At 43.9% G+C, this 24086-nt stretch overlaps 1 protein-coding gene across 6 annotated transcripts in view; it reads right to left on the bottom strand.

Annotated features, from left to right (window-relative positions):
- LOC125296055 (F-actin-uncapping protein LRRC16A-like) overlaps nucleotides 1-24086 on the bottom strand; it is a 61905-nt gene that overhangs the window by 17563 nt on the left and 20256 nt on the right. For 2 of the 6 annotated variants that reach the window (XM_048245703.1, XM_048245708.1), the window contains exons 4-26: nucleotides 20831-20890; nucleotides 20519-20640; nucleotides 20038-20135; nucleotides 19605-19675; nucleotides 18854-18927; nucleotides 18613-18688; nucleotides 16260-16364; nucleotides 15555-15643; nucleotides 15136-15230; nucleotides 14127-14213; nucleotides 12045-12148; nucleotides 10935-11012; nucleotides 10181-10257; nucleotides 8605-8709; nucleotides 8225-8294; nucleotides 6473-6484; nucleotides 5817-5898; nucleotides 5613-5712; nucleotides 5311-5365; nucleotides 3377-3549; nucleotides 3030-3098; nucleotides 324-417; nucleotides 2-100 (exon numbers count right to left, since the gene is read on the bottom strand). In XM_048245703.1, the coding sequence (XP_048101660.1) occupies nucleotides 2-100; nucleotides 324-417; nucleotides 3030-3098; nucleotides 3377-3549; nucleotides 5311-5365; nucleotides 5613-5712; nucleotides 5817-5898; nucleotides 6473-6484; nucleotides 8225-8294; nucleotides 8605-8709; nucleotides 10181-10257; nucleotides 10935-11012; nucleotides 12045-12148; nucleotides 14127-14213; nucleotides 15136-15230; nucleotides 15555-15643; nucleotides 16260-16364; nucleotides 18613-18688; nucleotides 18854-18927; nucleotides 19605-19675; nucleotides 20038-20135; nucleotides 20519-20640; nucleotides 20831-20890 (1995 nt within the window). The remainder of the gene's footprint in view (nucleotide 1; nucleotides 101-323; nucleotides 418-3029; nucleotides 3099-3376; nucleotides 3550-5310; nucleotides 5366-5612; nucleotides 5713-5816; nucleotides 5899-6472; nucleotides 6485-8224; nucleotides 8295-8604; nucleotides 8710-10180; nucleotides 10258-10934; nucleotides 11013-12044; nucleotides 12149-14126; nucleotides 14214-15135; nucleotides 15231-15554; nucleotides 15644-16259; nucleotides 16365-18612; nucleotides 18689-18853; nucleotides 18928-19604; nucleotides 19676-20037; nucleotides 20136-20518; nucleotides 20641-20830; nucleotides 20891-24086) is intronic. The other 4 variants (XM_048245704.1, XM_048245705.1, XM_048245706.1 and 1 more) reach the window with 4 other exon arrangements.

The raw sequence follows: 24086 nt of genomic DNA, 5'->3' as shown, positions 1-24086 counted from the left end.
CCTGCTGCGTGGTTGTCGTGACTATGCCCTGCTGCAACCTGTAAGCTTGTTCTTGGAGGTATTTCCGGGTTTCATGGTTTCTGTACAGGTAATGCTCAATCTGTTTCAAGATGGGGAAGACAAAACATTTTCATTTTAGGATGTGATACCCTGGTCAGACATGGATAGATATGAACTGGCTTGCATACTGTCTGGTATAGAATAGCTAGTTACAGGACAAGAAAGGTTAGTAGTAACTGAGTGCTTTCACAGATACATTTGAACACATAAATGGTCATGTCCTTCTTGCTGAAAGGCCTGGGTGAGATGTTGAGGTGCCACACCTTGAGCAGGGCATCCTCCGTCTTCTCTGGGCTGGCTTTGAGCGCCTGGGACGCGTCGATAATGGGGATGGGCATGAAGCGGATGGTGAAGTTCCTGTAGGGGGCAGCAGTGCATTCCTGTCAGACCACAGTCGGCAGGGCTAGACCTCTCTCTCTCTCATGACACATCCCCACAGGCATCACGTTAACAATACAGAGTACAGACAAACCCTAGAGATCGACTAACTAACACAACTTCATGAGCTGCATGGAGGAGAGTGAATAAGTGATTTTTGCCATCTGATGGACATTCACAGCTTAATGAATTCACTGAATAATCTGTGATTAATTAGACCAGGACCAGGCCAGGAGAGCAACACAAGACCGTATTCAACCCTTTCTTTATCTCCCCTCTTCATTTCTTCTGTCTTTTCTTCTATTTTTGACTCATTATGAATACTATTTGACAGACAACAGTCATCTCTCAGTGAAAAATCAGATGAGCTCCTCTAACAAAAAAAAAAACTCATCAGATCCATCTCAGCGGCGGCGGAGCGGCCAGATCAGAAATGAAACGAACCCATTTCACAGCCTAACTGTCTGGACTTGACATCATTAGAGGCGCAGGTGACCCTGTGAAAATGAGGCGTCTCCCCACCCCGCCACCCGCCAGCCGGACTCATCCACATTCATGAGCTCTGGGGGCGGACAAGCAGGGAGCGGCTGATGAAGAGGCTCGCTCGGCACCCCCTCACCTGAGACACACCCAGGGCCCCATTAACGGCCTTATCACAGCACCACCAGCAGCAGCACCAGCAGTTAGGACACAATGATGCACTGTTTTCATCCCACCCACACTGACCTTTGACCTTGAGTGTTCTGAGGACAAGCCCCTATCCAACGGTTGGAAATTAAACCAGCTATCCTACACATATTATACTTGAGTATAAGTGTCACCAATCTGCAATTACACAGTCATGAATCCCCACTAATAATTACTAAAAGTAAGCATGCCTAAGCCATGATGTGGGAAAGGTTAATCCCAAAGATAAGTCTGGCTTAACTTGGATTTAGCGCCATTATGAATATTAACATATACAACATATAGGTGAGAGAACAGTGAGCTGGACACATAGACAACATGGAAAAAATGCTAAGGTTTGGCTTCCTGTACTCTCTGCTGACTGACGGAACAATCTCTCCAGTTTCAGTACAGATGGAGGAAGAGTCCTCAGCAGCAGCCTGGCCGATGGCAATCCCTGAAGGCCCATCCCCCACCCCACCGCACCCTACCCATCCCCTCTCTTCTCCTCCCCTCCCCCTGTCTCCTGTCCCCAGGGTTCCCTCGCCTCGCCCCAGTCTCCTGACTGTACCACCACGGCAGCCTGGCACTCCACATCCATACCACCCCACCAACCACTCCACTGGCTGGGCACAGAGAGACCCAGAGACTGGCACACAAACAGGCAGTTTTTTACTTCCACTTCTTCTGAATATCGTCTTCAAACATGTGTCTAGTGCACATGAAAACTCAACACACACAAACGAACGTGCTCACACACACACACACACACCCTAACTTCTCTGGCCATCTCATAAATCTCTTGTAGTTGTCATACTCTGTGAGTGAAAACCCAACAGAAAGAGAACCCTGGTGTCCCATAGGAGAGGTCCTGCTTTCCTTCACCTCCTTTGCTCTTTCTCCATTTGATGTTTTTATTTATTTATTTGTTTGACTCACTATTTTATATATATTTTTGGCCTCAGTTGCTTCAATCGGAATCACAAAGAGCCAAATCTTCAGAGGTTCGCTTTCAACCCTCTCCCTGCTAGCCATCACTCTCAATCTCTTTTACACACACACACACACACACACACACACACACACACACACACACACACACACACACACAAACTAGAATATGTCAAAATGTAAACATGCAGAGAAACTAGAATATGTCAGAATGTAAACAAGCAGTAAAATAAATCAAATAAGGTCAAATATATTGTGATGTTTGCTAGTAAGTCATGTAAGCCATAAACACCAGACAACAAATAATCCACTAGCATTTCAAATGCATATCTAAAACTATATGCACAGGATGATTTCCTATTAAATGTCTCATTTTAATGAGACTCCTCTAATTTCTATATCCCAGGCATTTTCTGCCCCCAATAAGCAAAGTTGAGGTAAAACATGGAAAGCACAATAGAGTGGACAAGACATCAGTCTTGATGGATCCTTAGCACCGAGTCCCTGATATGACTTACTAGTAGGCCCTAAGGTATAAAACATCTGTAAACTGTAAACCATATGCATTTTATTCTGGACACAACAAAAATCTAAGAACAGGACATCCTTCAAATCCATGTGTTCTAAAAATTGGATACACTGAGCATGTCCTTGAGAACTGAGCCTACTTATTCAGATAAAACTTCCAAAACAAAACAAAAAAAGAAAACAAAAAGAACAATTGTGAATTGCACTTGAAAATCGTATTACATTTTCCCCCACTGAACAACTGCAACTGATACATCATCTACTAATGAATCTAATGAAGAGCTCGACCTCTTGATTAAACATTAAGCCATCTTTAGCCTCTCAGGCATTCTGCTAGTCTTCCACCTGATTATGTGATCAGAATGAAAGCATTGATGATTAGGCATCAGATCCTATATTCACACACACACACACACACACACACACACACACACACACACACTTACTTTTCCAGTGCAGCTGCCACATCCTGCAGGCCCTGTGGGCTGATATTGTTCCTGTCCCAGATGATAGTCCTTGAAGAGCAAAATGTTCATTAACAATACATGCAGCCATCACCATATTACTTAAAAGCAAGCCGACACATTATGAACCTTTGTGATGTTTAACAAATGATACCCTTCATTATTAATGCATCCACTCAAAAGCTCTATTTATCCATGTTATGACGGCCCCTGTGTATCACACAATCTAGTAGACTTCCAACATTTAGTTCACTTGAAATAACTTGAGCAGATCTTCTCACCACAGTATACTCTTGGTTATCAAAATATTCAAATAGGGGAAATCTCACCTAAGCTTGCTGTTTATCTGTAGCGCTTTAGCCAGCATCTTGGCACCCATGTCCCCCATGCCATTACCACTGATGTCCACCCGTGTCAGTGAGGTGTTGCTGCCCAGTGCATTCAGCACAATGGTCAAGTCTGTCTTCAGCTTGGAGTCCGCAAGGGACAGGGACGTTAGCGGCTGTAAAAACACGATTCACGTTAATTCAACGGAAGCAATTAAAGGTTATTCCTCAGGAAAGAAACTTTAGTGCTCCCATTTCAATGTTCAGTAAAAAGAACAATTGTGTTTAAATGTAGATAAAGGATAAGGACTCTGGAGCCCCTAACTTGCACTTCCATGGAAACACAGATACACAAGGGCATGATGTAGTTGGTATGACAATATATAAGTTTTAGATTCCACAGAAATGAAATTCCACATTTTTCTAGAGATAAGCTGAGGTATTCAACATAGTGAAGCTAACATTTATTCTCTTCACCGTCTCCCACACTAAGACTCCACTTCCTCCCCTTCCCCTCCTCTCCACATGCTCGCTCTCTCCCTCCTCCTCTCTCTCTCTCTCTCTTTCTTTCTTTCTTTCTATCTCTTCCTCCTGGGGCCTAAAGACTGACAGGATTATTTTTGTCAAGATTCTAACATTTCAGGATTTCCAGGACACCCGAATAGCAGCCAACTGAGCCTTTGTGAAGCAGAAATACCTGCGAGCTGAGCAGATGAGCATCTGTATGTGTGAGGTGAGCGTAGGGCAAGGCTGTTACAGCACCAGTGCGTTTAAAGTCTCAGGAATAAAGACAGAGCTACCCAATCTGCCTTTCAGAAGGTATTTGCCAGCAGGAATTCAGCTTATGAATGAGGTTTGCCTTTTTGGCTCAAAGTAAAAGAGATTATGATTTAAGTAGCACTGCTACAATAACGGTCACAACTACAACTACTACTGGTGTCGCAATGCCCAAATACCCTGTGTATGCAGAGCAAGATCTGCTAGTGGAACAGAGATGGAACATTCTTCATTGACCTACTTTAACCTTACACTGCTGTACTGACATTGAATATTTCTGGGCTTAAACCAAATCTAACAGCCTGATTAGATTTATATTGGGGATGGATGGAGAGAATTACTCAATCATAAGTAGATAGAGAGAGAGAGAGAGAGAGAGAGAGAGAGAGACCGACGATCAACTGACAAACAGGTAGACAGACAAAAAGATAAAGATAAATAGATACTTCATTCATCCCGGAGGGTAAATTGTTGTTTTGCAGCAGTTCACATCAAACACACAATTTAACACAACAGACATGAGGCATGAACACCATAAAAACAAACAGATAAACATTAACTGCTATACTAGCATTAGCATATATAAAAACAAATTGTATGAAAAAAAGATTTAGATATATCTCTAGCTGTTAAATCTAAAGCAGGATGTGCAATAATCTATGTGCCTGGCCAGAGGAAAGCACAAAATCCTGTATGTCTGCTCCCATACTGAAACCATGTATTGTTCGTTCCACAGAGATAGTAATGTGCATGAATTTAAATCAAAATACATGAGGGCGCAGGAGGTAGCCATGTGTGTCCTGGTGGTAATTTCACTCAAATGTAGGCTTCAGAATACTCTTCAGATACACAGACCCAATTCAAATTAATGTTTAGGTGCAACACCCAGGCGTTATGGCCTTAATCATATAAAATCCTTATCACAGCATTTCAGCTATGCCCCCTCCCCATTACAAGAACCTGTCTCCTGTGTTTTAATACAGTACTGTAAACACATTTACAGCATAATATATCCCTTTGACTTCCCTTCACACCACGACAGCCACAAGGTTGCCGTCACTGTACCACTGCCTTTAGGCAGAAAGGATAAACATGTCATGTATTGGTCACATGAAAATGGCCTAAGGCTGAGCAAATGGCATGTGAAAGACGCATCTCACCGATTCCTCCTCCTGGATCATGTGCACTAGGTTGTCCAGGACAGCAGCCAGGTTTCTACACATAGGTGAGATAGCACAGACTCCATCAAGGCCAGCAGGGTCTTTGGTATGGTATTAGTACTTTATCTTACAGTAAACAAGCTTTGGGCAAAAAAACTAGAATTAAAAAAGAATTAGCCCCCTTAATAAAAGCATTATTGACAGCTAACTGCTTGATAAAAAAGATAAAAATCACAATAATAAACAATGCCACTAAGGTGCATTTATAAGGTCATAGACTTTCCTACATTCTTAGTACTCACTTTGACTTGATGTTGTTGAAATTCTTTCCTAAAGAGAGATGACGAATTGACCGGTTCTTGGCCAACCACACTAACAAGGTGGCCATATCAGAGTCAAGTCCTATTGGTTTACAAGAGAGAAGATTAATCATTTATCAATCACGTTATTGGTTGAGCGATATGTCAGTCAATCACACAGGGCTGGCTTCTGATTGGCCCGCTCACCATTATCGGAGATATCCAGGCTGGAGATGTTGGGGATCTCAGCGATGCAGCCCTCCAGGATCTGAGAGCCTCCTGACCTCAGCTGTGCAAGGGGGAACCACATGACCACATATGACAACACATCACTGCAGCGCCCAGGCACCAGGGCAGAACCGAAGAACATCACAAGTCTTGTGCACACAGAAATAGTCACACCAACAAATTCACTCAAACAAATAAATATTGCCTGTGGACACAGGACAGGGGTGCAGTGCATTCTGTGAGATTCCGTGAAGTATAACCGGCAAAGTGCATGTGATCTGAACTATAGCGTCTATCCTCCTCTTGGCCAGGAGTGAATTGGTGCAAACCTTTAAACAGGTTATACCCCGAATTAGCCTAGGAATATGTAGAAATGTAATTTAATAATTATACAAGCAGAATGTATTCATTCAGGAATTTCTGTCCAAAAGACTAAATCTTTGTAATTGAATAATTGAACAAGTAGAATTATTTCATCAGTTATTGATGTCCAAAAGAAGAAATGACCAGGGTCAAATTTGGAAGAAATGAAGGAGCAGTTGAATGAGGTATTCAATTATGTGAAGAAGAGAAACAGCCAAGGGCAGAGAGGGAGAGCAGAGCGGTCTGCGGTGTTTGAGAGCTGAGTTACTTACACAGTGGCCAAGCTTAGGAACGCGTTAAGAGGAAAGAGGGGAGGGGGAGACAGATCAGCACGGCAAGCAGTTATACACAAACACACACACACACAAACAAACAAACAAACAAACAAACAAACAAACAAACAAAACACACAGACACAAAACATAAACAAATCAAAACACATACAAATAAGAACAAATACTGCCATGCATGTGTATGTGCATGTGACATATGCCCACCCACACTGACAGACACAGGCACAGACAGTGCAGCGCAGTCGGAGATTGTTAGACAATCAAACATGCTTCATCCAACTGCTTTGCTTTGGCCAAATATGGCCACTGATTGCAATGATTTAATTTTACTGTCGTTTTCTAATGGTGTTTTAAGCTTATTTGCGTCTAATTAAGTTTTCAGCAAATTAGAAAGAAAGCATTACTGTGCCGATGGAAGGCTGAATTGAATGTGTGTGTGTGTGTGTGTGTGTGTGTCAGTGAATGTTTGTGGAAGAGAGAGTGGAGCCGGGTGAGAATGTGTGTGTGTGTGTGTGTGTGTGTGTGTCAGTGAATGTTTGTGGAAGAGAGAGTGGAGCCGGGTGAGAATGTGTGTGTGTGTGTGTTAGAAAAGAAAAAAAAGAGTGTGAGACAAAGAGAAACAAAAAGAGTGAGAGAGAGTGAGAGCGAGAAAGAAAGAGAGAAAGAATATAAATTGAATTTTTCTCCTCTGGCTTAGCCATTGGCGACATTATGCATAAATGTCTCAGAGGAATGTCAAATATCTTTGTGAGGGAGTCAGAGCCGGACAGTGGGTGGTGAGGATTGCTCACGGGCCAGCATCAACCGCAACAAAATGACCCTCGGCCTGTTTGCACATGTACACTCATGGCTATTTAATTGTGCTGCATTTCTAATAGCTGACTGTGGTTGGGAGGAATCGTGACCCAGACTGCTTTCAAGTTTCACATCATTATGCGGATGGTTCTCAAATGATTTGATTCCAGAATACTTCCAATCCACTTTCTACATGCGATAGGAGATAAGGATTACGAAATAATGAATTTGAAGCCTCCTTCAATCTACACGGACCAGAAAATTGGAAATTTGTTCATTATACACATTTGAGTCACCGCCAGCAGATGGGTCCAGCTAACACTGATAGACTAACAGTAATTACAATATGAACATAGGCTAACGGATAGAACACATGGTTGATAGTTTAATTGACAGTTCAAAAGGAATTTCCTGACAGACAAATTAACTGAGTATTACATGATAGAGGGTAGGCTATATGCTGATAGATGGGCCACTGGGCTAAAATTAACAATTACCATCTCTTAGGGTTTGTGTGATTGGCAGGCCGTGCAGATTAACAGGGTGGAAATACGCTGGCATAAGGCATTTAGGCTTTCCCTCTGATAAACATACTGCATCTCAGCTGAATACATCTTACTTCAGTGCAGAATAAAGACGTATGCTGATAGGCTTTTAATCCACAGGTTTACAGCTGTAACATTTTTGTCTGATGCCTATTGATGCATCTCTGCTCAAAGAGTAATGTCACAGATTCATTCATTTCCATTCACTGTGGTATTTTCAGTTTTCACCATCCTCTCAATAGATTCAGAATTACCATTAGTCTTCAATAGTCTGAACACAAAAATGAAATTCATGTGTTGATTTTGCAATCCCAAATATGAATCTGATAATATCATAGGTAGGTTTTGAAAGATTACAATCAATAGGCAGTGTCAATGGGCAGTGTCTTACCTCACAGCAGCTAAGATCTAATGAAACCTCTTTGACATTTGAGTTACTGGCTAGACCCAGGAGAAGAGCTCTGGAAAAGAAACAAGCGTTAAGTAGGAATGTAAATCTGGGCACAGATTAACTAGTCGGCCAAATGTTGAACAGCTCAAATAGCAGAGCTACAGTGGATGTTTAACAATGGAGCTAACAGTGAAATACACAACTTGAAGATTTGTTATAAACTTTAAACTTTTTGTTTTTTTCAAGGACACACACTGAAATTGTACCGTAATACAATAAGAACACAATACAATGTAATCAAAAGACTCCAAATTGGCTCCTCAGAACTCGCATACGTTTCCAGAGGTAACAGAGACGAAGAGAGGGGACCCTGCACTCACTTTAAGGCCTCTGGTGGTAGTTTAGTTCCAGACACGTTGACACTGCTCAGGACCATGGCACTGCTGAAGAAGTGCTTAAATGCAGGAGGAATGTCCTTCCCCTTCCTGTGAACAGTCAACAGTCAACTTTCATCGTCAGAAGAGTAAACATTTCCATTTATTTGTCGATATAGCAGCCTCGTCTGATTTTCAAAGCAGCTTCTGTACATGTGTACATTCTGTACTTATGTGTGGCCTGATTCCAAAAAAGATATGTATTTTTAGAGTTCACAATGTTTGGTTTGCAAAACATGTCTTGTTTGATCAAGGTTTCTTTGAAGATGCATGGCCGACCAACCCGGTCTTCCCCTCCCCCACACCTCCCATCACACCACGATAGACATCATGTGTAAACACATTTACACGTTTCACACACACCCCAACCCAGCCAACCCTGCTGGTGTGAGGAGGAGCATCACATGCCTGCTCTGTTAGAGGGCCTTGCAGACAGACCGGCCATCCGTGTCATTTCAATCATCATCACATGAGGTCAGCAGCCTCACTCATGTGTTTACTTTCACTAAGAGAATAGCGGTCTGCGCTTACACGCTGAATCCGACACCAATTCAATATATTGAGCACTTTGGCAACCGTGTCAAAGGTCAGCCCACAATTAGGCCATATTAGGCAGGAGGACTTATCTCCTTTCCCTCATTCCCTGCCATCTGTCTGCCATAATATATACATTATATTCATTATATGTAAACATCCCATCCAGCTCTTTCAACCAGTCTGGTGTGGTTTAAATTGATATGGCTTATGGCTTAGAGTGGTACCACTAGAGCTCTACTGGAGGTACCTCTACTCACACCACTTTTCTCATTACTCAGGGAGTCTGGCACTTGGAAGGTCTTATTTGGCTCAATGTAATCTAAGGCTAGCCTGGATATCATCATGGTGTTTGCACATTTCTGTCGTACAGCAGAGTCAGCAGTACATGAGTGCAGATGACCAGAGAGGGCAAAGGAACTGGACTGGGGTGAATGAATCTACACGCATCACCAGTCCTGCTGACCTCTTCCTGCATCAGCACAAGGACTGAGCTGAGCTCAACATGGATCCAGACTGACTTCCAGTACATACATCCAACATTTGTGACAATCAATTCTGACAAAAACACACCCACCCTTTCTATATTGATGGTACCATCACCATAACCATGGTGGTGTCATTCAGATAGCATTGAACAGATGTAGCAGCAGAATGCTAAAACGAGATCAGCAAAGAAAAGCCTACATGGAGACGTTTGAGACTACACGATTTAATTAGGCAAGGGATACACACCACAGACAAATCTGAATGACAGAGCAAATAAGATGAGCAAATTTGGCAAATTTAAGGACTGAGATTAACTAGGACATCTGTAATAAAGTCCCCATGTGTGTCTGTGTATGAGCACATCTGTGTTTCTCCATGTGTGTGTGTATATATAAGGGTGACCATTTATTTATGAATAAGCTGTTTATTATCTAGTCCTTAATCATATATGGTTGTGTATGCGTGTTCCTTTTAATATACAAACTATTCCGTTGCTTACCTATGGGGGAAGATTCCCTTGGACATGTTGAGCACCGAGAGGTGCTGTACTGACCCTCTGAGCAGAGCAGAACAGACCTGAAGGACAGACAGACATCCTCGGTGATGATCATTCATATCAACGATTTCATGAGTTCATTATTATTCACCCATCAGTAAAGACACTCATAGAGCATTGCGAGCATCCGTCATACACCGACAGACTGTAATGAAAAGCTTGTGAATAGAGGTCAGAGAGGCCAGTCAGCAAGTAGAACCATCAAGTAATTTGTCAAACGTTTTCTGTAGGCAGTAAGACATGTAATCCAGTATTTCAAAAGCATAATTGTAATGGGATCTGGGGAAACCTATCACATGGTGAAATCAAAAATCCTTGATTACTGCTCTGTTTCAACCCTCTCTGGTGAAATTTCACCAACTTAAGATTCTAATACAATCCTAGCAACATCCTGGATACCGTCCCCTAGCAACATCCAGGATACCATCCTACCGGGATACTGGATGTTGCTAAAATAATATCAGAATCTTAAGTTGGTGAAATTTCACCATGTGTTGGGTTTTCCCAGGCACAATTTACACAGACACATCACTGCATAAAAAAAGTATCTATCTATCTATCTATCTATCTATCTATCTATCTATCTATCTATCTATCTATCTATCTATCTATCTATCTATCTATCTATCTATCTATCTATCTATCTATCTAATTTTTAACACCCAAATCTCCATGATTATGAAACAACATGACTCACCAGGTCAAGTGAACAGTCAGTATTGGAAAGGTCCAGTGTGGCCAAGCTGTTTGGTTGGCCAAGGAAGTTGTAAAAATTCTTCACAGAAAAAAGAGAGAGTGAGAGAGTGAGAGAGTGAGAGACAGACAAACATCAGAGGCACAAGTGATATTTTCTAAGACATGATTGACTGCAGATTAAAACCCAGGAACCGCTGGTCATGGTCAGCCCATCCACATGAGGTCAAGATCTACAACCACAGGAGCGCGGAGGTCATCTGTGAGTAACGGCCATGTTTTATCTGAACAAAGACAGATGTTTCCTCCACTCTCTCTCCGTGTCCAGCATGAGAGGAGGGGAAAAGAAAGCCCCCACCCCACTGGCCATCAATCAGGCACGACAGCAACCACACTCTCTGCCCTTCGAACAACCCTCCTGGTGGTACTGACGGACTGCTGGTCGGTGGCTCTGCGGCTGCAAACGTCCAGCCCCCCCACACTGAGGTCAGCGGTGACTTCAGGAGCGAAGGAAAAAGCCCTGCTGATTTATATATGTAGCTGTCTGGCCAGTCGGCCCACACACAGACCAGCGCCTCTCTGGACACACAGACTGGCCACCATGTGGCTCTGTGCACGCAGGGGAATCAATGTGCTGCTATTGACATGGGCATTAGTATGGGATGAGTGTTACTGCCTGCACGTGTGAGCCATGATTCTCATTCCTCACTACGGATGCCCTCTCAGTAGGAGAACATTATATGCTATGTCAATTCAGATGTATGTGTATATGTGTTTCTACATGCACTTTATGTATATATTATTTATTATTTATGTAGTGTCAGGTTTTGACTATATTACATCTATATATATCAGGGTTGTGCACAATTCAAATTGCAATTCTGCTTCCTGTTTGCTACCTCAATTGAAATGCAAGTGAAATTCAAGAATTGAATTGGAATTTAAGAGCCAGTTTCAATTCAATTCTGGAATTTTGCACAAGCCTGATATATATATATATAACTTCTATTAGGAGAGAGATGTCTTACCACAATGTAAATACATATTTGTGCCTGTTTACTACACACACACGCACGGACAGACAGACAGAGCTTTTGGGAGAGGGGGTACCTACCGTGAGGTCGTCCCCCCGCAGAATGTTCCCTGAGAGGTCGAGGTGGGTGAGGGTGCTGGGGATGGACTGGTTGGCACTGAGTGACTGGGCAAGGCTATTCACCCCTAGGGGAGAGGGACGGCCACACAGACAAAGAGCCAAAGGATTAGACACCAACATGGCCGCTCTGAGGCTAAACAAATCAGGCAAACGGCACACCAGCAGCAACTATTGTTGAGTGAGTCACTTTGCTTGGGGAAAAATGCACAGTGTATAACATGCACTGAATTACAGCCTCAGTTTTAAATAAATCAATCCAACATTACACAGGCACCATATACTACAGTATATGCAAAATTATACATATACAATTGGAGGTGTAACCATGTAAGTACATGCACACACAAAGAGAAAGAGGTAAAGAAAGAACAAATGAATGTGAGATACAAAGAAAGAGTCTCAGTAGGGAGAGTAGCAGGAGAATACCATGAATATTTCAGTCCCAGGAAAGCCTGTAGCTGTGGTTAATAGAGTTGCTGAGGAGGCTTCCTGCTGCCTTTGACATTTCCTTAAAAAGGGCTCCCAGGACTTTAATTGATTTATTGAGAATAGCCCGCATTCATCACAATAACGTCTAGCCGAGATACTTGTGAAAAGTGATGACTTGTTCTCAGCCACATGTGAAGACCAAAAAAAAAAAGACTTCTCCACTCCCCCACTCACTCATTCACTCACTCCTCACTCCACTTGTCTATTGAAGCTGGGCATCTTCATCGTATAAACTGAGCTGCTGATGGCCAGCAGCAGCCTGAAAGGACTACTGTGAAGCACACTGAATTCTGGACTAATTCGATTCATTCAAGTGCATTTGTTCAGTGCTTCTTACAGACACGGCCTCAAAGAGCAGCAGAGGACAAAACGTCCCTGAGAGGCAAAAGGACCGATGTGGCGTCCCTGACCGCTCCATGCTTAGCCGGAGTTTATTAAAGTAAAGGTATATTTTGCACACCGAATGTAAATGAAATCAAATGTGAGTAATACTCACTTTAGAAGTAAGGCATTCATTTCTGCTAGGCATATTGTGTGCATTTAAATAAAAGTCTACCTGGGTCCATCTGCATAAAAAGCCACCGATGTCTTCATATTAAACTCTAATCGCCGGGTAGAGCCACTCGCCTCCCCCACTCTCTCTTCTGATCACCCTCATTTCACACATCTGCATGTCCTACAGGCTGCCTCTCAGACTTCATTTCACTCATCGGATAATATCACACATCCAGCAGATAGCTCCAGGTAATTGCCACACAGACACTGTTCTCAAATAACAGCAAATTAGAACAAAGTCCCAATTTATTCTAGAAATTAAACAGCAGTGCAGGGAGACCTCTAATTTGCATACTATTTATTTACATACTATGATATCACCCATTATGGATTATGAAGACAACATCGATATGTCTTCCCACTGGTGATTTTAGGTATAATGTACATGCTAACTATACACACCCACACACTATTGCACGGAATCTTCAAGGTTCTGGATTATTTTAGGGGTTTTAAAGGTCAAGTTCACTTTTCCGCCATAAATGACACAGAGTCCAGTCCACCTGTCAGTCATCTGCAGTCGACTCCAGGAACAGAGTGGAGATGTGCAATGGCTCGCTCATTAGGATGAAACTCACAGTCATGTCAGGAGAGCCCATTCATTAGCACCTCATTAACCTCCCTCAGCAACCAGGGAGAGACACAGAGACTAGCACACACACACACAGCTGAGGAGAGGTGTGAGCTCGGGGAGGAACAGACAGACAGAGAGAGAGAGAGAAAGAAAGAGAGTGAGAAAGACAGAGAGAGAACTCCCAGCTCATTTAACTGAGCCTTTAACACAGACCAAAGAATCAAGCTGTGCAGCAGAACAGCCTCAGCGCTCAGCTCTGTAGTTCTCCTGAAGAGAGAGAGTCAGGCCAACCCCCAAATGTTAAGTAGCTTCCAAAGACCTACCGCTAAGGAGATTCAGCTACGGAGTGGCTAAGAAGGATTTACACTCCAAAGGCATTTCCCTGGTTTTGAAGTGGAGGCCTGATAATGGCCATCTGACCGTACCTTTGGGTGACAGTGAGGTTTTGGAGAAATTGAGATGTGTGAGGCCCTTGCGGAGTTTGGCAAACTGGGCACCCAACGAGGCGATTCCTGGCAGTGGACAGAAAAAGAATATGGATATAAAGTAAACAAAAATCTTATCTATTCAAAATGATGCATTAATGACAACCTTCCCTAATATGATGCATATGGGTGGGTTTAAATTGCTACTGCTTAGCAAACAGTGGATTGTTGGATTCCAGTTTGTCAACATGATGAGACATAACTATGACTCCACAGCGTATTCTCTCCTCGCTCTCTCCTCCCTCTCCTTAGCAGGCAGTTGTGTCTGCCCCACTACCTGCCATTGCTGCATGTCTGCCTCCCGTCTGCCTTCAGCTCAAAAGATATTCCCTCTTTTCCTCCCTTCCCTTTCCTCTCTCTCTCTCTCTCTCTCTCTCTCTCTCTCTCCCTCATCCTCCTTTTTGCAGACGTGGTTTTCATACAGAGTCCAGACTCAAAGGCACTGGCAGCCCAGTGGAGAGTGGATTCCTTTGTTGTCAGGGGTGACTGAGGCCTGGACAGTCTGATGCATGTTATATGAGGAGAGAGCTACGGTCTGCAGTCAAGGGCTGGGCACATACTCTGTTACGGTCACATGAAACATTTAAACTTCACAACAGTTTGGGGAGTTTTTGGGGACAATCCAGCATCTGTAGAGAATTGCAGTTGCACAATTCCCAATCAGCCTGATTGAATATTTCTTAATATTTCAATTCCTTGGATGGGTGGGAACTTAGATGCAACACCATATAATATAATATTCAGTTCATTTATGAGATCATTTAGAAATTAAATTCAAGAATATCATTAAGTATAAATGAATGTTATGAATACCAGTACTACACAACTGAATATTCACACTAAAGACCTAAATCAGACATTTGAGGATACATGCTATTCTACTGTATGCATTTAAACAGACCAAAAATGAAAATGGCATGCACTGCATTGCTTAATTAAATTCACCCACCTCTGTCCTCCAGTGGGTTGTTGGCAAGGTTTAGAGTATGGAGCCCTGAGTTGGAGTTATGGGCCAGCGCATTAGCCAGCTTCTGTGCAAAGTCCCTTCAGGCCAGAAAGGCAGCAAGAGGAGAAAGACAAAAGAGAGAAAAAAAAACAAAGATGTGAGAGAGAGAGAGAAATTGAGAGACGCCGTTATTTATGTGTGTTGATGTGTTGTATCTGTACATGTTGTGATTAAATTATAAAACAGCTGCTTTGACAATAAAAGTGCATTTGTCATGGCCAAATGAAGGACTACTGCATTTAAATTTGATAGACATGCATAGAGCAGAGACAACGATACATGTATATCTGTTAGAAAACTGTTATGCTTCCATCTTAAAGATAACTGAGGGATGTGAGTGATGTAGGTGTGACCCAACTCACGTCTTGAGTCCGGCGTTGTCCAGCACTAGCTCCTCCAGGCGACTGGACCGGGCCACCACCCTCAGAATCTGCTCGCACACGTCTGCAGACTGGATGGGACACACAGAGCACACTCAGAATGAGAGGAACAATTCCAGGACCACACACACACACACACACACACACACACACACACACACACACACACACACACACACACACCACACCTCACGCAAAACAAACAGGGTGCATTTGTTAACTACATGCTTTTGCAAGAGGATGAGATCAAAAGGATGGGAAGACATAAGGAGTTAATGCGGCTTGAGAATAGCCAATGTAAGGATAGCAATAGTAACACAGGTTACTGTGAACAGAACATACACAGTGTGTGAACTTGATCTAAACTTAACGACTTTGTAGAGACAGTGGTTTGGCCAGCACGGGATGTGTTCTCAGGCACACTAACCACAGCGGCGCCTGATCACCATGGCATAGCTGCTAGCCGCTAGCAGCTTGCTACCCCCACTACGGATGCCCAATGATGATCCCCCTTATGTGACTTCCAACATCGCAAATCAAAACGTTGTCCCAGGTAGCCCAAGGGAGAGTGAAAAATAGTGACATCAAGACCCCAGTGGTGTCTGCCATCAGTGACGTGAGTTAAAGGAAGTGGTGTGTGTGTGTGTGTGTGTGTGTGTGTGTGTAGCGACTGAGACTGTTGTTTACTCTGGGACTGGTTCCGTTGCAGAGTGTGGAGGCCGGAAGGCCGAGGGTAGTCAAAACACTCCGAATGCCGGAGCTGGAGGAAGGAGGCGGGGGCGAGGGGTTCTGCTGGAGCCCAGAGACAGAAATAAATTGGGGTTAGATTAAAAATTTAAGTCTAACGAGCTCCTCTGACCCAATTCTTCGGCTGAGCCCGTCTCCGTCTCTCTCCCAGCTCTGCCGAAGACATCCTCGTCTATCTAACCAGGCCATCTTACACACACACACACACACATCCATCCCCCCACTAGCCCCTTGTTTAAATGTTGTTGTATGCTCCATACACATCCCATTATGTCTCTTTCATTAGCCTGGCTAATTGTTTGTGGCCAGCCAGTGCATGACAATGCGGTATTGTGTGGGGGCCTGCTGCAGTGTCCTCTCAGCGGGCAGCAGGAGGGAGTCAGGGCAGAGAACGGGCCCGAGGAGGGAGGGGGGGAGGGTGCTGGGTCACGAGACCGGTGGTGTGGGCGTCCGCAGAGGAATGTGGAGAGGGGGCCGGTGAAGGAGGATGGTCGGCACCGATACACACCACAGCTCCACTCCGCTCAGCTCGACACACAACAGTGAGAGGGCAGTCACACACACACACACACACACACACAGATGAATACATGCAGACACACACACAAACACACTACATTGACCAGAGGCAAAGAGACATCTCAACAGAATAATGGGGCATTCAGAATGCATTAGTGAGCGAGGCTCCATGGATATTTCCCATTTGAATCTCTAGAGTACCTCATAGTCTTGTTCCTTTTTATTTGTTGCCGTTATTGATGCTGAAGATGGTAATCACTTCATTACATCCTGCTTCCAATTCTGTGTGTTATTTTTGGATTTGTGGTCTGTATTAGTTTGCGTCTATGTTTTGTTTTTTGTGTCATCATATGTGGATATTGCTAGGTTTCGCCCTAATAAGCAGCTCTGGCACAAAACTGGAAACAGTGACAAAGTCATGCAGTAAACAAATGGACAATAACCACTCTCTCACTCTTCTCTTTCCCTCTCTATCTCTCTCTCTCTCCCTCCCTCCCCCTCTCTCTCTCTCACTCTCACTCACACACACACACACACACACACACACACACACACACACACACACACACACACACACTAACAAAACCGCCCTGTCTTGCACAAGGTATTCCAGCACAAACCCACCCACACGGACACACACAAAGACAAAGAGAAACACGGCAGGGGCGTCACGGCTTCCAAGAGATGAGTATCACTGGCTCATTGCCACACATTAATCCATTGCACACATTAATACATTTGAATTGGTGCCAATGAAATCACCCACTAGACTTGCCGATAAAGCAATTTGGGTCCCGATTTAATGCCACTCTCACTCTCCCTCTCTGTCAGCCAACCCACCCCCCCCCCTCCCTCACCTAAATCCCTTCTTTGCTTTTCTTCCTATCCTGCATCACTCTCTTATCCCAAGATGGGAATTCAAACCCCCATAATGAGGTGCACTGTGTTTTTGGCGGGGATTTGAGAGAGATGCCGCTTGCATTAATCAGGACAGGTTGGCAGGAGCGCCAGCATCCTCATATCCGGCTCACATTCTTTGAGTGTTTTTCTCCAGCTGGTGCATCTGTGGGACTCAGTAACTCCGGCTCAGAACAAAATGTTGCTTATGTAGCCAAAAATGGCCACACACACACACACACACACACACACAATCTAATTATACAACTAGTACCAAACTACTGCTTTGAGCTTGGAATTCCCCATTAATCTGTGTAGTGTCCAGTCTGGATTTTACACATCATTCCACCTATAAATGGGATCATCATGACTTTGTTGGTAAGGGATTTTGCCCACAATATGACAGACATCGCTTAGTTGTGCTTCATACACCATTTCATCAAATTGTGTAAACTGGCAGTAATTTCAGGCTTCTGAGTGATTAAACACTGCCCATTTACACTATGTGTGTGAGGAGATGACACTCATGGTCTCTATGGCGACGTAATCCTGCGGAGAGTGATGAATGGGAGCTGGTAAGAGGAACCTGCGCTTCCTCATCTGAGCACCTAAGCCTCTGGCCTCCCTCTCCTTCTGCGGCCAGCTAATCCTCATCAACCGAAGGACAGAATACCGGTGACACTACGATAACATATCCTCCAGCACCTGCCCGCTCCTACAGCCCATGTCCAGCCCAGGACTACAGCTTTAATTGAGGCGCTGTAATCGAGACGATTGACCGCTGGCATTCTGTGGGACTAGCGCTCTGAGTGAGTTATCGGTGCATCTAAAGGTGAACCTGCCAGGCCTGTCAGTCACGAGACCCAGATTAACTCACCAGTTTATAATCCTTGGTGGCGAGCTTTGTGAACCACTGGTTGTACTCCAGCACTGCAATAATAGCCACCAAATCCCTGGTGAAAGGAGACATTACACAAAATGAAAAAATGAAGACAGAAAGCACCTGGAAAAGATTGCCTGCAGCCACGTTCTTGACTCTAATCCATTTTTCTTTTTGAAGATATGGTAACTTACAGGCACATGCGAGAGGAGGTAGAAACTACAGACGGGAACTTTACCTGTTCTCCAGGTGACTGAAATCCTGAAGATTGAGCTCTCGGGTGTCTTGGGTCAAATAGATTGTGTCTACATCCTGTTTTTATGTGACAATAACACAACCAATCAGGGATACAATTAATATAAAATATTAAATAACATACTTGTTAGAAAGATTTCCACTGTGAAAGATTATATACTATAGATACTAAATACTATAGATACTTATATTCTATAAAAACTAGATGATACTGCAGTACACAAAGCATATATATTCCTAGATAGAGTAGTACACAAAGCCTATATATTCCGACTATTTGCAACGTTTTCCGATTCTGTGCATATCAATTAGGTTTCATGTTTGCAAAGCCGCTCCCTGGGGTCTGGGCAATGCTGCTGCTGCTGTTGCCATTGTGAGGGCAGCTGCAGCTTCAGCTGCATGAATCAATAGAGGGCAGAAGAGGCTGCGACTGAGCGCATCAAGCACAAGATGGCCTCTTGAGCGAGACGCTTCCTGTTCCTGCTCACAGCAGGCTGGGCTGGAGGTGCTCAAAACATGATGGTGGGGCTTACAGTCAGCGTGTGAAGTGGCACTGGAGTGTGTGAGTAAGTGAGCGTGTGTGTGTGTGTGTGTGTGTGTGTGTGTGTGTGTGTGTGAATGTGCACGGGAGTGAGTGAGTGTGTGTGAATGAGTGTGCACGAGTGTGTGAGTGAGTGTGAGTGAGTGAGTGAGTGTGTGAGTATGTACGTATAAATGTGCGTGTGTGTGCGTACCCATTGGACCTCCTCTCTGTAGGGTAGGCTGAGCCAGTCACACACACAGCGATACTGCTGAGAGAATCCCCCTGGAGAGGAGACAGCAGGAGCAGGGTTACCTCATCCGTGGGTCTGCATTTTCATCATGTGCCCATCTCAATCATGTTCACTGCTTCTACTTTCAAACCTTTGGAGCAGTATGCGTTGGTAAATGTATATGTTTTATGTTGTATATTTAATGTACCTAGGCAACATTATTACAACATTTATGTTAAGGACAGCAATCTATTCCGTGGGTACAAAACAATTATGCACACACACGCATGCACACATACATGCATGCATAATCATGCGCACGCGCACGCCCACACACACACACACACACACACACACACACACACACACACACACACACACACACACACACACACACACACACACACACACACACCGCATGGTCCAGGCTCTGGGAGGTTCTGGTTGTCCCATAGATTCTGTAGACTGGTCACTCTGTCCGCTGGCTCCATTACCAGCTTCTTCATCACCTTCCTACAGAAACAGTGAGAAAGCAGACATCACTCAAACACGCATAATTACACTATGTAGTGGTAGTGGATTAATGCTTTGAAAGCACATTGGGTTTTATATAACGTTTATGAATGAAAAACGTGAGAGGATGTGCAGACATATCCTAATTCCCCATCATAAAACAATGAAGGCATGTCCCATTTCACAGAAGATAAAACTGCAACATGGCTCTGTCAGCTTTAATGTTAAATGGTAAAATGTACTCATTCTCGATACTGAAAGGTGAGACCCAACAACTGATAGATAAACAGAAATAGATCTGACAGAGTGAGAGAGAGAGAGATGGAGAGAGAGAGAGATGAAAGGAGAGAAAGATGAAGAGAGTTGGGGGTGGAGAGACTCACAGTGGGGAGAGACCTGGACATATCCTCTGCAGACAGCTGCCGATGTGGGCCACCAATTCATTCACCTCCTCTGTTGAAGCCAGCTTCAGTGACACCTGTCCCCGCTCGTACTCTATGGCCAACTGGAGGACACAAGGGGCAGTTAGACAGATCTGTCCCAAACCTGTACTTTAAGGTACCTGTGACCTACACTCAATGACTCGTCATAGCAAACTTCCAAGTCAGGAAAGCCAGTAAAGTGCATGGTTATTTTAAAGAATTGCAGTATTTCAAGTAGACTATATGCTTTTGTGCATTGCGTTTTGTTCTTACCTGTGTCGGTTTATTGCATGTGATCCCTTGAATCTCCAGATAATTGAAAGTCTGCTCTACCTAATATGACAAAAAGTGATAAAAAAGGTCAGGATACTGTCATTTAAAGGCTAACATAATATAATTTTCAATATATATCCTGCTTGTGCATTTTATATAGATTAAAAAAGGTTGATTATATCTATGGCATGCAGATTCTCAGACACACACACAAACACACACACACACACACACACACTCTCACATACAATAGGAAGCGGTGTCATAGCACAACCAGATTCATGCCAACAAAAATACAAAACAAAACAAAATACACACATACAGACACAGAGAGAGAGAGAGAGAGAGAGAGAGAGAGAGAGAGAGAGAGAGAGAGAGAGAGAGAGAGAGAGAGAGAGAGAGAGAGAGACACAGACAGACAGAAACACATCGTAAACACATATAAAACACCCACACATACACAAGAGAGATCCGAATACTAATGGCTGGGGCTACTGAGGTGCATCCAGCTGAACCACAAACACTACAAAGTCTCTCTTGAGTGCATCCACCTTCAAATTAACTGCTTCACTCTGAAAAGCAGCCTGGGGGAGATATGACACAGTTTCCCACCCACAGCCTACACATGAGAGGACTCAGCCACAGGACTCAAGACATATTTCTTCTTCAACTTCAGTGGGAATCAAACTAAATGTCACAAACAATTTTTTTTTTTCTATATTATGTTCACATTTTGCTTCTATAGCTGAGACATGTTTTTTCTTCAAATTCAGTGGAAACAAACAAAATATCAGACTATTCTATATATTAGGTTCACAGTTTGCGTCTATAACCATTGCATATAATTCACACAAAAAAGCCCCCAAGACCAATGCCAACATGATCATATTTTGGCCAGCACTCAGCTCAGGACCTTCCGCGTGAGTAAACAGCTCCAAATGTCAGCCTGCGCTCCGAGCTCCCACGGCCACCACTTCAATGCCTCCCCTGGTTGTGGCTTCTACGCACGAACACTGAAGAGGGCCTCCCTCTACTTCAGTCAAAGAACTGATTACCATGTTAAAACCGGCTCTTGAGCCTTCAAACAGTCACCTGTGGATTTACATCCAGGGGGACGGCTGATTACCATAATCATATCAGTAACAACTGTAGCACCCAAGGGAGATGCCACACTCACAGATTATTACTACACAGTGATTCCATTGAAAGTCAGGAGACGGTGGGCATTCCTCCCTCGGCTGAGCCAATGAGGGAACAGATGACCGGAGCAGGGTCCACTCTGAAGCTTCCCGCATCACCACCCCCTGTGTAATCACGCCAACAGCAGGGTGAGTCGTAAGGGAAAGAATGCAAAACTGAAATGCTGAATCAGAGGAGGAACAGCAGACAGCGACCTTGAACAAAAGAAGGTCAGACCTTCACAGAGCAGAGCACGGAGCGAGGGGTTGGGGTCAAGTGTAAACAGATAGCTGGGAACACAGGTCATGGAACTGGTCATTTCCACTCCAATTTGATTTGTAGTTTTGTTGCTGTTTTGTCATCTTTTGATAAACACATAAAGTGGGTCTAAGACAAAACACCTATCAAAGACAAGGAATAGACATACTGTAAGGTGTTTTGACATTGTGAAAACAACTGGGTCTAGCATTTGAAAAAACACTGTCTACAAGATGAAGTTACAGCATAGCAAGACTATTGATCATTTCTGGTTTGACGGAGTTCTTTCCTATTTTCAGGAAATTAACCATGTCTGAAAACAGAGCTCTTTCTCTTTGAACACAAAGGACTGTGTATCATATGAGAAGAGATCAAATCATGTTATATAACATTCCCATAATGCCTGTAACACATACTGTAAGCTACCATGTAATGGTCATATAATTTTTTTTGTTCATTTAAAAAATATATAGACAAGAATTTAAAGGCAATGTGTTATCTGTTCAGAGTGACATCTACAGTAGTTGACCTTTAAATCACACATTTGCCACAGGGGTTGTGATTTATGCTTTGTTTGTCATCCACAACGCCGCAAATCAAAGTGTTGACCTGAATGATCAAACCATTTCCCACACATCAGTCAGCACTCACAATAACGCTGAAGTGTCATGTCAAGTGTCTGTCTCATTCAGTGCTATACACAAAGGAACATGCATAAGGTTGGACACAAGTCCCTGTAGGAATATGCCTATGTGTAGAAGAGTGTATGCAACTGTGTGTGAGTGTGAGTGTGAGTGGGTGTGTGTGTGTGTGTGTTGTGTGAATGTGTGTCATGCATGCATGCTGTGCTACCAATAATAATCACATTCGCTCTAGGTCAAGCACACACACAACGAATAAGCACAAACATAAACAACACACACAACGCACAAGCACAAACAAACACTCACACTCACACACACAATGTACAAGTACAAACATAAACAACACACACACACACAACGCACAAGCATAAACACATACACATACACACACGCTGAATCCAGAGCCTTGGAGGGTATTGCAGCACCACCCTGCAATCTAACCCCAGCAGAGCGGAGTTGGCCCTGCTCAGTAGCCCGAAGCAGCAGCGGCGGCAGCGGAGGCAGCAGCAGCAGCACCGCCCAGCCAACCCACTGAGGCCGGCCTCCTGCTGCCAGCTAGCATTTAGCACCTGACCTCAGACACAAAGAGACCCTACAGCTACAGACGTCTACAACTAGAAACCACCACCACAATATGTCAGCCTGCTGTGGTGAGAAAGAGAGAGAGAGAGAGAGAGAGAGAGAGGGGGGAGGAGGGGAAAAAAGGAAATAAGAGATAGAGATAGAATCACTAGGCTACCTCAAAACTGGAATCTAGTCACCTCCAGATATGGCGCTACATCACACAAGCGCCTCTGTGTGTGGTGCGGTAGGGTAGGGTGGGTGGATGTGTTTGTCGAGAGGTGAGAGGTCAGATCCAAGCCCCAATTTCACGGAACATGCAAACCCTTGCCTAGAGCCATACTACCAACACAAAAGGGAGAGATGCGAAGCCACTGCGCTGCTGAGCGGGAGGCTGTAATTATCATCGACCTGCCAGGGTTCAGCCTCTGTTCTCGGAGGCACCCACAGGCGAGCCTTCGCTGTAAAAAAATAAATAAATCTATATTTGTAGAGCATCCGAAGTGAGGGCCCTCGTGAACGCATTCTTTCAACCCTGGCGCGAGGGCTGACCCAAACCACAAGTAGTGCACACACACGGCCACAATGGTGGAAAAAAAAGCGCTAAAAATGCT

This window comes from Alosa alosa, chromosome 6 (genome assembly GCF_017589495.1).
Source record: "Alosa alosa isolate M-15738 ecotype Scorff River chromosome 6, AALO_Geno_1.1, whole genome shotgun sequence".
NCBI lineage: Eukaryota > Metazoa > Chordata > Actinopteri > Clupeiformes > Clupeidae > Alosa > Alosa alosa.
Note: the sequence above shows the minus strand (reverse complement) of the source record. Positions and strands in the feature narration are given on the sequence as shown.